Source organism: Taudactylus pleione, unplaced genomic scaffold, assembly GCF_031769625.1.
Source record: "Taudactylus pleione unplaced genomic scaffold, aTauple2 ptg000085l, whole genome shotgun sequence".
Classification (NCBI taxonomy): domain Eukaryota; kingdom Metazoa; phylum Chordata; class Amphibia; order Anura; family Myobatrachidae; genus Taudactylus; species Taudactylus pleione.
In genome coordinates this window covers 7,864,457-7,878,150 of record NW_028284487.1, presented here as the reverse complement: position 1 = coordinate 7,878,150, position 13,694 = coordinate 7,864,457, and the positions used below count along the sequence as shown (strand labels likewise).

The 13,694-nt window shown below is 43.0% G+C and overlaps 1 protein-coding gene across 1 annotated transcript; it reads left to right on the top strand.

Moving 5' to 3' along the window:
• The first annotated feature begins 2,735 nt into the window (after positions 1–2,735).
• Positions 2,736–10,030, top strand: FOSL1 (FOS like 1, AP-1 transcription factor subunit). Its single transcript, XM_088468431.1, has 4 exons — positions 2,736–2,924; positions 8,038–8,232; positions 8,811–8,918; positions 9,086–10,030. The coding sequence occupies exons 1-4, from the start codon at positions 2,781–2,783 to the stop codon at positions 9,521–9,523; spliced, it is 885 nt and encodes a 294-aa protein (XP_088324557.1). The 5' UTR covers positions 2,736–2,780; the 3' UTR covers positions 9,524–10,030.
• The last annotated feature ends 3,664 nt before the right edge of the window (positions 10,031–13,694 follow it).

The window sequence follows — 13,694 nt, the reverse complement described above, 5'->3', positions numbered from 1 at the left end:
CACTCACTATATATATATATATATATATATATATATATGTATATAAATATATATATATGTGTGTGTATATATACATATATATAAATATATGTATATGCATATATATATATATATATATATATATATATATATATATATATATAGGTGTGTAGCAGTCTCTTACCCCATGAACTTTGATTCCTTTCATCCAGATAAGCTAACAGCCTCCTATTTATTACTTATTTTATTTAATTTTACTATGTCCACATTATGTTGAACTATGTACTGTTTTATTATGTGATTATTTATTACCTTCTGTGTTTTTATCTATTGTCTAGAGAATAAATTATATATACTCTTACACATCTCACTGTTGTACTTTACTCTTTTAATCACTGCATTAATTATTAATTTTGTTTAATATGTTTTTTAATAGTTTGTAAGCTACCCTATGCACTAGCACTTTTAGCAAACTAGTCGCCCATATGTCAATCACATTTTTTATATATAGAGAGAGAGAGAAAATGGAACAGCCCGGCATTCCTCTATTCCTGGAGGTGGTCATAATAATATTTTTTTTAGTAATGTTTTCTCTTTTTATTTTTAAGATTGTTATTAAAGGTAATTTTATTTTGATTTATGGCGGTCCTGTAGCGGTCAAGACTCGATACAGGGCATCTGATTAAGGATGGTATACTATACAGCAGTCATGTCAAACACGTTGCCCATGGGCCGCATGCGGCCCAAATAAACATTTTATGAGGCCCGACAGTGTGGGGTCAAATACACATATTATGCGGCCCAGACCCTGCCGCGATCAGAGCTCAGCTGCGATCGGGCAGTGTTTACTGTATTTAAAACTGGGAACGCTGGTCTCTGAAGCGATCAGAGACTAAAGAAGCCTCTGATCGCTTTAGAGGCCAGCGTTCCCTGTGATGCAGTGCGCGGGTGACGTCATCCGCATCACCCGCGACGAGAGGAGCCTGCGCCAGTTGGATCTAGTTAGATTCAGTGAGCCACAGCGTCTACGCGGGAGCGCAGACAGCGTGGACTGGAGCGTGCCCAGCGGCCAGCGTGAAGAGAGTTAAGTACTGCACAGGGGAGTGGGGCCTGTTCTACACTGGGAGGGGGCACAGCATAAGGGGCACTACTGGTGCACTATTAGGGGCATTACTTGGGGCACAACATAAGAGGCACTATTAGGGGCATTACTTGGGGTACAACATAAGGGGCACTACTAGGGGCATTACTGGGACACTGCATAAAGGGCACTGCATAATGGGCACTACAAGGGGCATTACTGGAGGCATTGCAAAAGGGGCTCTAATACAGGGGGCATCGCATAATCGGTTCTAATACAGGGGGCATTGCATAATTGGCACAACTTCAGGGGACATTGCATAAGGGGCACTGCATTGGTGTTTATTACTAATAAACCTTTCACAATTGCATAGATTTTTTTTTTCTTGTGGCCCACACCGGGATAAATTACTAAAGTTAGAGTTTTTAGAAGTGGAGATGTTGCCCATAGCAACCAATTCGATTCCACTTAAAATTTATCTAGGACCTTCTAGAAGATAATAGCTAGAATCTGATTAGTTGCTATGGGCAACATCTCCACTTCTAAAAACTCTCACTTTAGTAAATTTACCCCTTAGATCTTGAATATTCGGACCGGTTGGTATTTTGAGTTTGACATGCCTGCTATACAGTATACTATGGATGGCCACTGACCATCGGTCTATGACCGATAACAAGTGTTTTTTTTCCATCGCTAGCGGGCACCGATGCTGCACTATCAATGGCAGCCCCAACCGATGTTACAGAAACATCAGTAGCTGCAGTCTTAAATAATTGATTTTTATCGGTGGTTGCCCCATGGTCCATCGATGGTACAGCTGTCAATAACCATCACTACAGTATACCATAAAATTTGCTATTTTTATGGTATACTGTGTTTAAACATTTTTAGTTTTTTTATTGTGTTGGATAAGTTTTAAAATGATGTTCTTGACCTAATTCAATCATGAAAAAAACAACACAATTTCTGAGTGGTTTTTGGGGGAAAATATTAGCCAGTTAAGTGGTTAATAAGAATTGTCAAAACACATTTATAGTAATAAATATTTAGTACAGGAATTAATGTTCAATAAGGGAAATTAAGCTGTTCAGATAAACCGAATATATACCTTTATACCCATGAATAGATTAACAACTGTTTCCCATAAACTCTTATAAAAAAAAGGTCACTGGAATGGTAAAATGTGTTTCAGAAAATTAATAGGAACCTTTAAAATATAAACAAGCATCATTTCCAAGAAGTATTTGTGTCTCGGTGTCTCCGTGTAGTTATATCATTGTACCTATAGTTTCCGTTCCACTCTGGAAATAGCAGGTTTAGAACAACAGTCGCTTCTAGCAGAGCCGAGGGCTTTCCTCTCGCTGAGGAAGTATACCATATAAGGGCATCTACGTCATCAGGTTGGGCAATCCCGAGACCGTACCAATTGATTGCTCAGACAGGGGGGAATTAAGTTTGTTTTAACAGTTTGTACAATCAATAATACAATTAAGCTGTTTTCTATAGACTGATTTTCGACTTTATTTGTGGTTTAACTCTGTGCTTCATACAGAAAGGCTGCCATTTGCAGTATAACGAAAATATTACCATGTGCGTCCATTTCAGTTCCACCTATTAGATTTGAGATGGTGTAGTGCCGGAGTCCCCATTGATAAAAATCGGGCAGCGTAGATCTGTGAGTCAGTGTGACTGGGACAGAGGAAGACTGAGCTTCCAGACCATGTACAGAGACTTTTCTGGGACATACCCTCAGCAAGATATAGGGTGCAGCAGAGGCAGTCACAGCCCTAGTAACCCAGGACCTGCGCAAGTGTTTGGTATGGGTCACAGTGTCAGATCGATACCTCCTGAGGATAATCAGCAAGTGAGTCCATTCATACATCTGTCCATTAAATAAGATTTTATTACTGGTGGATAAGGCATGTTCGTGATCCGTGTGTTTGCTTTTATAGGTGTGTATCGTATTATTATTGCTGTCTACAGTATTTAAAGTACATAACAACAAATACATATACTATATGAATATTAAATTATATTACATTGATGTGTACTAAGCCAAAATACAGTGTAATGTATGTATACAAGTGAAAGCGATATTGTAGGAAAGCATCTGAACGAAAGATTAGATTTGTTAATAGTTTACAAACTGTAAACCTATAACATATTTTTGGAATGCTGTTATAGCAGATTGTGCACTGTGTTACAGTTCTGATTATATTAATAATTATTTAGCCTGCACGTTATAATGAGTCATAGTATCAGCACGGTATGTGATGCACGTTGTAGTGATTCCTAGTATCAGTTCACTGGCAACACAGCAATGCAGAATATAATTATGGTGTGTATTACTAGAATTAAATAAACATCACAATATAGTAATGACACTGAATATCCATTTTCAAATAATATAAACTATTATGCACTATAATAGTATGCACTATATTAGTATTCTGATTGTGTATATACTGAATAAAGTGGATTATGATTTTGTATAAAGCATGTGAATTTGGACAGACCCTAAGGCTAATATGTGTACACTCATACACTGCATTACATCATAATGAGACTTATCTGCATGTTCTACAAAATAATACTGGAGGTCACAGTTCTTCTTCTCTCCTGTACTGGTCAGGGAGAACACTTGGTGGTCAGCAGTGATCAATGTACACTGGGTCCTATTAAAGTGTTGATACTGTTATTCTTTAGGTTAGGGGTTCACATGTCTCTAGTTAAAGGAGGTTGATTTTATTGGAGGAAAATCTGTATTACTAGAGATTCTGTTATGTATAGTCACAGACGTCAGATAAATTAGACAATATCAACCTGTTATATATGTCCTGCTTCCCATAAACTATCAGAGGGTAGTTACTGTGCACCTTCTATAATCTAAAGAGAATGCTGTTCCGGTAATTTATATGTAAATCTGCACCTTGTTCTCTCAAGCATGTCTGTTATTCATCTCTTCTCATTTTCCTGTGAGAAGGGTCTTGTGCTGGAAGGTGTGTAGAGTACCTGAGTCATTGCTGATGATGACGATAGCACAGTTTTGTACAGAATGTCCTAAATGTATCCAATACAGACAGTATGTTAAATAGTCCATTAACAAGTGCGTACACATAGAGAAATTACTCAACATTGTATAAGACGACCAAATGTTGCTGGGCCACACTTAGTACGTTGCGCTTCATCGCAGAGATGTTATTATATTATACATGTTAAATGGAAGGACAGCTAGTTGTGATGAGTATCAGGCTACAAACAGCTACCTGTTCTCTAAATGTCACTGGTAGCCAACATTTCCTATCTCCCAACTACTAGAGCCTCTGAGTGCCATACTAAGAATGTCTACAACCACACAGAAGCTCCTCACCCCTGGCTCACCTATTGGCTGGGTATCCACAAGGCAGTCATATTATGTCAGAGCCTCAGCCAGAGTTAACTTTTTTCTGTTAAAATTCAGCCGCAGTAGAAAGCAGAGGGCACATTTTTTGCTGACCTTTCTAGGTAACGGAAGCTGCCCTAAAATAAGTCGGTTACAGGTTAAGGACCCTATTTATCAAGCAATTATTTGCATGCATTAAATGATGAAAAAAAGAGTGTTTATGCATAATTAAGGCAAATATTAGCATAATGGCTATTTACAAACAGGCTAAAGCGATACCACCTGCTTTAACCAAACTATAACTCCCTCTTGCCATTCCCACAATTCTCTATGGGGCTGGTGAACTGAGGTAATTTACTAAACTCAGAAAAGCTCAGCCTTCCAGAGCCTGGCTCCAATAGCTGAAGCCATCTGAAGATGGCATTATCTATACTAAAGGCTCATTGCCAGGAGTCACTCTTATTGGATGAGTTTTTTGATAATTTGCAATGATAATTGTTTTATCGCTGTGAATAGTAGGGATAACAGATGATAGCTACGTAAAGTGCAACAGAATATGCTGGTGCTATATAAACAACTGTAAATAAATAAATAAAGACAAAGCATTTTGTTCCAAAAACAAATGAGCCCCTATAGGACATATCCACATTCATAAAACTAATGAATACACTTTCATATACAATATTGTCAATACCAATTGTAAGGACACAGGAGCTGATTCAGAGCCGCTCGCTAGATGCGAACACTCCCACAATGTGTATGCAAATTGTGTAGGCAGGGCAATTGCACAGCAATGCATTAGCACGCCCAGTAATTCTTAGAGAGCGATCACATAGTGTATGCAGACGCCCACTTGCCTGTCTAAAGACGCCCACTTGTGCACCTCATCTCCAGGAAGTGTATGCAGCCATCAGTACATCGGGCAACATCGGATGCGATCGCAGCGCTTGAGGTTGACCATAGCCTGTTGCAAGCACTGCGAGCACTTCAGTGTAATAACCAGCCAGGTGACGTGTACTATGATGCTGTCTCTTAATTATGCACACCTCTAAAACGCGGTTGAGACGGTCAGGCACGCCTGCATTCGCACCTCCACTCCCTCATTTTACATGATCAGTTCTTAACACCACCACCAAAAGGCTTCCCCTGTCACTCACTCTGCTGGGCTGTCTATGCGCAGCGAGCGAACGAATTGTGAACTTTCGCTAAGGTATGCGCACGCAAAAAGCATACGCATGCGCACAATGCATAACATCAGCAGCAGCGAGTGTTCGCATCTTAGCGTGCGGGTCTGAATGAGCTCCACAGTTCAGAGTTGCCTTGAAGTTGCAATGACTGTCTTCTTATAGATGTCTGTAACAGTAAGTAAAATAACCTCTATCCTATATAGCTTAATAAGTAAAGTTTTGAATATGAACCTCTGTCTATATATTTAACTAAACGCTTCTAGAAGAATAAAGTTGATGCAAATTACTTAAATATGTACTAAATGCATCTCTCACTCAAGATGCATTATACTGTATGACATAAGAGGAAGGAGTCGGTGACATCATTCTAGATAGATTCCAGAATCATTCAGTTTATCTTCCTAGCAGCTTTGGAATGAAGTTCCTTTTCTCAGAAAGTGTGACTAGGGAGCAGAGTGAGGATGCTGAGTTTCTTGATACTGAAACTAATGTACTACCAGCACATGGATAATAATAAACCTAATGATATACAGATTGCACAGTACACTGCAGTATGACACCTCCCCATGTGAGAGATTCATGTGTGTGCAGCCGTTAGCCAGGGCTGTGTCTATGCCATCCAACTCTCCTATGTCTACATCTGCCAAACCATACGGATATGGAGCTTGCTGTTCATTTGGAAAAATATCTGATGTAGCTTGGGAGAGGAAGTAGGGGGGAGTACTGAAATCTGGGTGTGTTAAGGCCCCCATACACGGTGCAATATAGCAGCCGATCTGGCGGACTGGTACGATATTGCTGCTATATCGTACCGTGTGTGGGCATGATATCGGCCAGTGCGCGCTTCCGTGGGGTCGTGCATCTCACCTCCAGATCTTACTGTATGTTCACTTGATCTGTGGATGCGATGTATGATCCCATGCAGCGCTATACGGGTGGGGGGAGGTGCCGGCATATTGGGCGGTCAGCCACCCGATCGCTCCGTGTATGGGGACCGCCTGATATGTCGGCCATCGGATCGCAAGGTGCATATCGTACCATGTATGGGGGCCTTTAGTCTTTTGCTATTGATGTGATAAATAATGTAACATTGGTACGAGTCAGAACCTTCTGTCAGTTATTCATTATTCCAGTGAGTACATAATTTTATCCTTCCTGAATGTTACAGTAAGACTGCTTCTCTGCTCTCGCTGCTCCATTCCCACCTCACCAGCCTGCAAGTCCCCCCCCCCTTTCCCCACACACACATGTAGAAATGGGCCAATTCCGAGTTGAAGACAAATCTGTTCTGCAGATGAGTGGTGTTTGTTTGCGCTGTGCGTACGCGTACATGTCTATGCAGTGTCGGACTGGAGCATGAAGGGCCCACCGGGGAATGCAGTGGTAGGGGCCCATGCTTAAAGGATGTGGTTATCCATCAGTGGGGGTGTGGCCAGTCACCCAAAATGCTTCGCTAATCAATAGGTGTAGAAGGGAACCAATCACCCATATTGATCAGTGGTACTGCTCCACCAGATAACTGACCATCTAATAGAGTAACAATGTATAATTTGAGGTCTGGAACCTGACACCTTGAAGAAGGGGTGGGCCCTTAGGCAGTGGGACACACCAGGGATTTCCCCTGTACCCCTGTGGGCCAGTCCAAGCCTGTGTCTATTGGTGATTCAGGGTGGTATGAGTCGCATCCTTACATGGCATATAGGCGGGATTGTGGGCTATGCAGAGTTCTTATTACACAGAGATCCGTCTGAATTCTCCATCTTTGCACCAGGGACAAGGCTGGTGTAAGTGCGAACTCATCAGGGTTATGGTCATTTCCCCTAGTGTACAGATAAGGACAGTGCATGTGCATAGAGAAATACAATGCGGGAGAAGGAGCACATATTTCTCTGTGCATGCAATGGAAATGCAGCCGACTTGCAGGGCATCAGCCACCTTGTTGCGGCCCCATCATGTCTATCTCATCTATGTATCTGTCTTTGTCTGTAGGTTTTATGGAAAATCTGCATTATATAACCGTACAAAATAATGGTCACATAGAAAGCCGTTCTCTAAGTTATGGGCACTACTAATATCCATCATGGTACATTATCATACAGAGGTATATAGGCTGCTCAGAGTCACGTACTATCCAAACTTACATTTATTCTTAAATAAACCTAACCCACCCCCCTAACCCCAAATACTTACCTTTGGGATGCCGGTGATACTGGAGCTGGGATCGAGATGGTCGAGAGGTCGAGATTCTGGGGACGGTATTTTGACCGCTGGTATCTCATACGCTGGGATGCTGACTACCTCCTTTATACCACAGTCTGTCTATTTTCTGTATTACAGTATTACAGTGTCTTCAGCATTTACATAATGACTATAAGCAATCCATTATATTTTATCATTTTCTTTCACAGAAATACACCCCACACACATCTTCCAGCCCTTTTATTCCGACCATAAATGCAGTAACTTCAAATCAAGACCTTAATTGGATGGTCCAGCCAAGTGTCAGACCTTTGACCTTACCACCCTACCATAGTCCTCGTCATGGTGTCATCAGGAGCATGGGGGGAGTCTTAAGTATGGGACGGAGAAGACACAGTGATCATGTAGGTATTGCAAATGATGTTTTTGTTAGACTACTTTGAGATTAATTGTATGATCTGGTGGTGTTACAGTTACTAGCTTTATTATGGGCACACCTTAGCTTAGAGGGAATATTGCTTATGTGTGAGGGGTTTTGCTACTCTGCATTCAAAGAGTTAACAAATTTGTACTTGAAGTTAGAATTGCTGCACATGTCGGGGAAACAGTTGATGGACGAGTCATAGACAAAGTGGGTGAGTCAGGAGGAAAAGGAGTCAGAAGATTAGTGCCAAACCATAACTTGGAGCGGGATAAACATTACTGGCTGACTCATTGGGTCACACACACTGCCAGTCCTTCCATTCATTGACAAAGCCGACATCGTTCATTCCAGTGTTCATTAATAAACCATGACCTATGTACACAGTAAGAGTATGGGAAGTGATGGTGCAGCTTCTTACTTCAATACATTATGACAACTGCAATAGATACTTAAGGAAGATTTTATTGCAATACAACATTATAGGACATGAATATACTGTATTATTATTATTTTTTACTTCTATGCTTTATTGACTTACTGTTATGTTCTTCTTCACAGGTGTCACTAGAAGAAGAAGAGAGGAGAAGAGTGCGAAGAGAAAGGAATAAAATTGCTGCTGCCAAGTGCAGGAACCGCCGTAAGGAGCTGACAGATTTTCTGCAGGCGGTATGTGAAGAGAACGGGGAAGTGGGTGTAGAACCTGTGTTAGAGAGGATATAGACTCTGGAAAGTGGGTTCTGAAAATATGAGACCATTGGGTTAATAGAAGGAAGTGCAGAAGTACTTGAAATACATTTTAGTATCAAAATCAATCCTGTTTTTCCTGTTTTTAGGAAACAGACAAACTTGAAGAAGAGAAGTCAGTTCTGCAGAAGGAGATAGCTGAATTGCAGAAACAGAAAGACAAGCTGGAACTAATTCTTGATGCCCACCAGCCGATCTGCAAGGTGCCCTGTTCCCATCAGCATAACCAGCGGGTGACTTCCTCTAAGCTCTTCAAGGAGGAGCCACATGAAGAACCAGCTCGAGGTCCTAAGGTCAATCTCCCCAGAATAGAGCTTAGCGACACTGTTCTTGATCCAGAAGCTCTTCACACTCCTACCTTGATGAAAACACCATCAATTACACCCTTTACGCCAACTCTGGTCTTCACTTACCCTGGACCTCAAGAGTCTTGCTCCTCTGCCCATCGCAGGCTCAGTAGCAGCAGCAATAGCAGCGGGGATCAAAGTTCTGGCTCCCTCAGTTCACCTACATTATTGACTCTTTAGGATGATCTTTAAAACAAAGTTATCTTCATGAGTGTTAAACTATGTCTTACAATAGACTTGCCAGTCCTAAGATTAAGATCCCCTATCCTCTCACTCCCAGAAAGGCATGATATCACTTTCCCTTAGTAGGGTTTCCTATATACACATTTTCTTCCTTATAAGGGATTAAAACAAGATGCATGGCCTCTTTTTCATAAGGTCACAAGTTCATTCAGCAGTAGAGCTATATAAGACCACAGGGTCACAGATCAAGTCAAGGGCAAAGCCGACACTAAACTGCATGACCCTTATTACAAGGTCACAACAAAAAGTCAGCGGCAGGGCCGAAATTAGGCTATGTGGCTTTATAATAGGGTCAGAAGTAAATGTAATTGCAGAGCTGGTCTTCTCTGTATTTATTAATATATATTTTTATATGGTCCTTGCTTGGGGTAAATGTATGTACATTTTGATAATGGTACATCAATGAAGCACCCCCCAAAAAGTGTTATTATTCATGTTTTTGACTTGTGCATTTTTCTGAGGTATACTCTCAAATTCACATGTAATACTGAATTAAACAAGTAATATATATATATATATATATATATATATATATATATATATATATATATATATATAGAATAAAATACTCTTGCCTTTGTGTAAAATTTGTATTGCAAGTCACTGAGATGTTTCAGAGCCACTTCAGGCCTCAGAAGGCAAATCAAATATATTTCTTCAATTGGATGCATGCGCAGTGCGACTTCACATAGGGGGCCATACCCAGACGGATAATCTGCACCTGCCATAGGACTGGTATCAGTTTTGATGGTGCATCCGATGGTGCCGCTAAAGGTGCACCATGTTGTATTTTAGCGTCTAAGGACGCTAACAGCGGGCGTCTCTGTCTTTGCGCGTATGGACGCACGGATGTGTACTAGGGAAGGACTTTGTAGCGGCATTAACATAAACTCAGACACGACTGTGGCAAAAAATACGGGTGCAGCTGCGTCCAACTCAGAATCAGACCCTTTGTGTGCATTTGTGATATGTTCAGTAGTCGCTGTGCTCATCATGTGGACATGTCAGCACTCGTCCGTGTGGCTATGCTCTTTATTCCAGAAATAGCTGGATGGAATGTGACTGACAGAAGATACACAGGCCCTCATTTCTGATGCACTCTCACGGCCTGATTCAGAGGTGCACGCTATTGCAAGCGCAACTGTGTCTTTTTATGCAGCGTAACTGCGTCTTTATGGTGATGCCGCAGCCTATGGGCTTCCTACTGGCTGTGGTGCTGTGCATATTAAGACGCACCATCATTTACACCAACGGCCACAATACCGACACATTCCAGCGGCAAGTATTAGGGTTAGGCTGCGAGACGGATGGGTTAAGCACTAGGCTTAGGCTGCAGGAGGAGAGGGTTAGGGTGTGGGAGGGGTGGGTTAGAATTAGGCTAAATCCATTGGAATTTTGACCATCAGGATGCCCCTGGCGGTATACTGACTGTCGGGATCCCGTACCCAACCTGCTTGAACATGGCCGCTGGTGCTAGTACAGTTGTGGCAAAAGCATCTGGTTAGCCATCCTGTTACCACTCAGAAATAGCCTTTGAAATTGCCTCTCTCTGCATCTAAATTTGTTCTGTCTCTTTTGGCGGTGACCATTGGGATACATTCGCAGTGTAACGCTGATGCATGCGCAGACTGAAAAACTTGTCCGACATCGACACAGCGTCAACCTCTGACTCAGGCCCTCAATGTGCACCTTGGTTTTGCAAGGTCCATTTCTCCTTCTCAAACTAAGGAACAGCCTCTGCTAATGGAAAATGCATGGTGATGCCTGGAAAAAGATCTATGCGGTACCTTACACATCCATTACAGGCCGACCTTCTGCCCCTTTAGCACCACTGTTGAATGACTTATTTAGTTTTTCACGTAAAATATGGCTAGGTGTAATTGCTTGGGATTGTCTTTAGTTCAAGTATGAAGCTTTCATCACACTACTTAGAGATTGCCTAGAAATGGACGTCTCTGCTGGAGGCCTACACTTCTAATGGCAGGTATTATAGAAACACAGCATTTGTTCTAAGGATTCATGTGTAAATAGATAGTTTTCTGCTAGAATTTTTTTATGTATGTTTTATTACTATCAAATTAATTGATTGACTCCGATACTAGAATGATCATCAATATTTATTATCGTAAAAATAACTCAATAATCTGACAGTTCTGAAATAAATAAAAAATTGTACAAAAAAAATCATATACATAACACAAGCATTTGTAGGTGCCTGCACCCAATACTTCATGGGAACTGATGTTAATGTCCTTTATATAGCAAAGTCTGGAATTCATATAGGAAAACCTCAAAACTTAGGCATTTTCCATATAAAGGACTTACAGTCTATTTACATCAGTTCCCATACAGATGGTTGTTTTATAGATGTTTCTGTACAATTGCTTTTTTCTACTTCAGGGTCCATAGGGTATCCACAGGATACCTTGGGGTATAGGTGATGATGTCAGGCATCGGGCACCATAGAGTTAAGTTTCAGCCTCCCAGGATGCACTAGGGTCCCCCTCCTATACCCCGCCCCCGAGCCAAGGCATCTCAGTTTAGTTTGGTGCCCGGCCGGAGTCGGATGCACCTGTTAGAGGGGGGCCATGAAGAGCCCCTGAAGTTTCTTTAATGCAGCTGTGGCTGCACATCTGGAAGTACAGCATGGACAGTCAGTCCTGACGTCCATGCTGTCTTCCCTACACCCCCGCCGGTACCAGAACGCCGGTACTGATCCCGGGATGCTGGTTGGCATCTGGGGTCACAGCTAGCGGTGATGCCAGATGTTTAGGACCATGGCCGGAATCAAAGGGGATAACAGGTAAGCAGCGGGGTCCCGCGGTGGGTCCCCGCTGATACATGGTCCCGAGTCCCCAGGCAGGGGGCTCCCTGGGGACTGGCTGCAGCGTGGAGCCAGGTTCTAACCTGCGCATCCACTACCCCCCTGGGACAGCAGGACCGCGGCAGAGCGTCCCAGGGGTTAAATGCATGCCAGGGGATCGCGCCTTCCCTGTCTCACAGCCGGCGCCTCCCCCGCTGCACACAGCCCTCTCTGCTCTAGCTTTCTGGTCCTGTGTCAGCGCTCCTCCCCCAGGCCGGCCTCCTCTCTGCTCCTCGGTGGCCATCTTTGGAAGAAGCATGGTGAGCGCTGCTGGACGCTGATGAACGGTGGCATCGCAGTCTGGGTCCCCCTTCATACCTCTCCTCCATTGGATTAAGGTCTGTGTATGCAGCGCTGTGTCCTAGCAGGCTCTGAGTCTGTGTAGTTGAGGATCAGCGCTGATAGTGCAGGAATTGATTTCTTTGCATTGTATGTGACCTATGCTAGCGTCTGCTGCCTGTACTTTCATTTTCTATCTGTCAGCATTTAACTGTCCCTGTTCTTTCTGCTAAAGCCCTTGCGGTGCGGTGCTTGCAGGGTGGTCTCACACTATACTAACGAGTATCAGTGAGAGGGGTCACATACTTACCATTATGTCTGAAAGTGATTTTCCTCTCCAGCTTTTATGTACTACATGCAAGGTACCTATAGCGGAGGGGGGACGGTAGTGCGGAGGGATTATGTTGACGGTGTTATTCGTTGACGCGACCGATTACGGTCACGGCGCCGGTACAGGAGCCGCCCTGGGCTTGTTTTGCCAAAGCGCTTACAATCCTGGTGGGCCAGTTAGCTCCGCAGCCTGCCTTCACTCAGAAGGGTTTGTCCCAGCAGTCAGTGGTGTCGTCACCCATGCAGGGTTTCCCAAGACAATTGATGGTACCCCACAGTCTCCCTATTTCCCCTCCTCAGGTCTCTCATGAGCCTGCGTGGGTTAATTCGTTAACAAGCTCTGTACAGCAGTTGTCAGAAGTGTTGCAAGGGGAGTCTGTGATGCGGCCTCACAAGCGGCCGGTGGCGTCTCTGTCTGCTCCTTATGAGGATGACGCCGGGACGTCCGACGATGGGGAGATTCTGGATCTTTCTGACCAGAAACCTCCCCGTCCTAAAGAGTCAGACGCTAAGTCTAAGGTGTATATACCTGGCCTTATTCGTGCAGTCCGTACTGCTTTAGTTATTGAGGATGAGGAGCCTCCAGTATCAAAGTCCAAATACGCCTTTTTCAAGGATGTTAAAGGAGATACCACA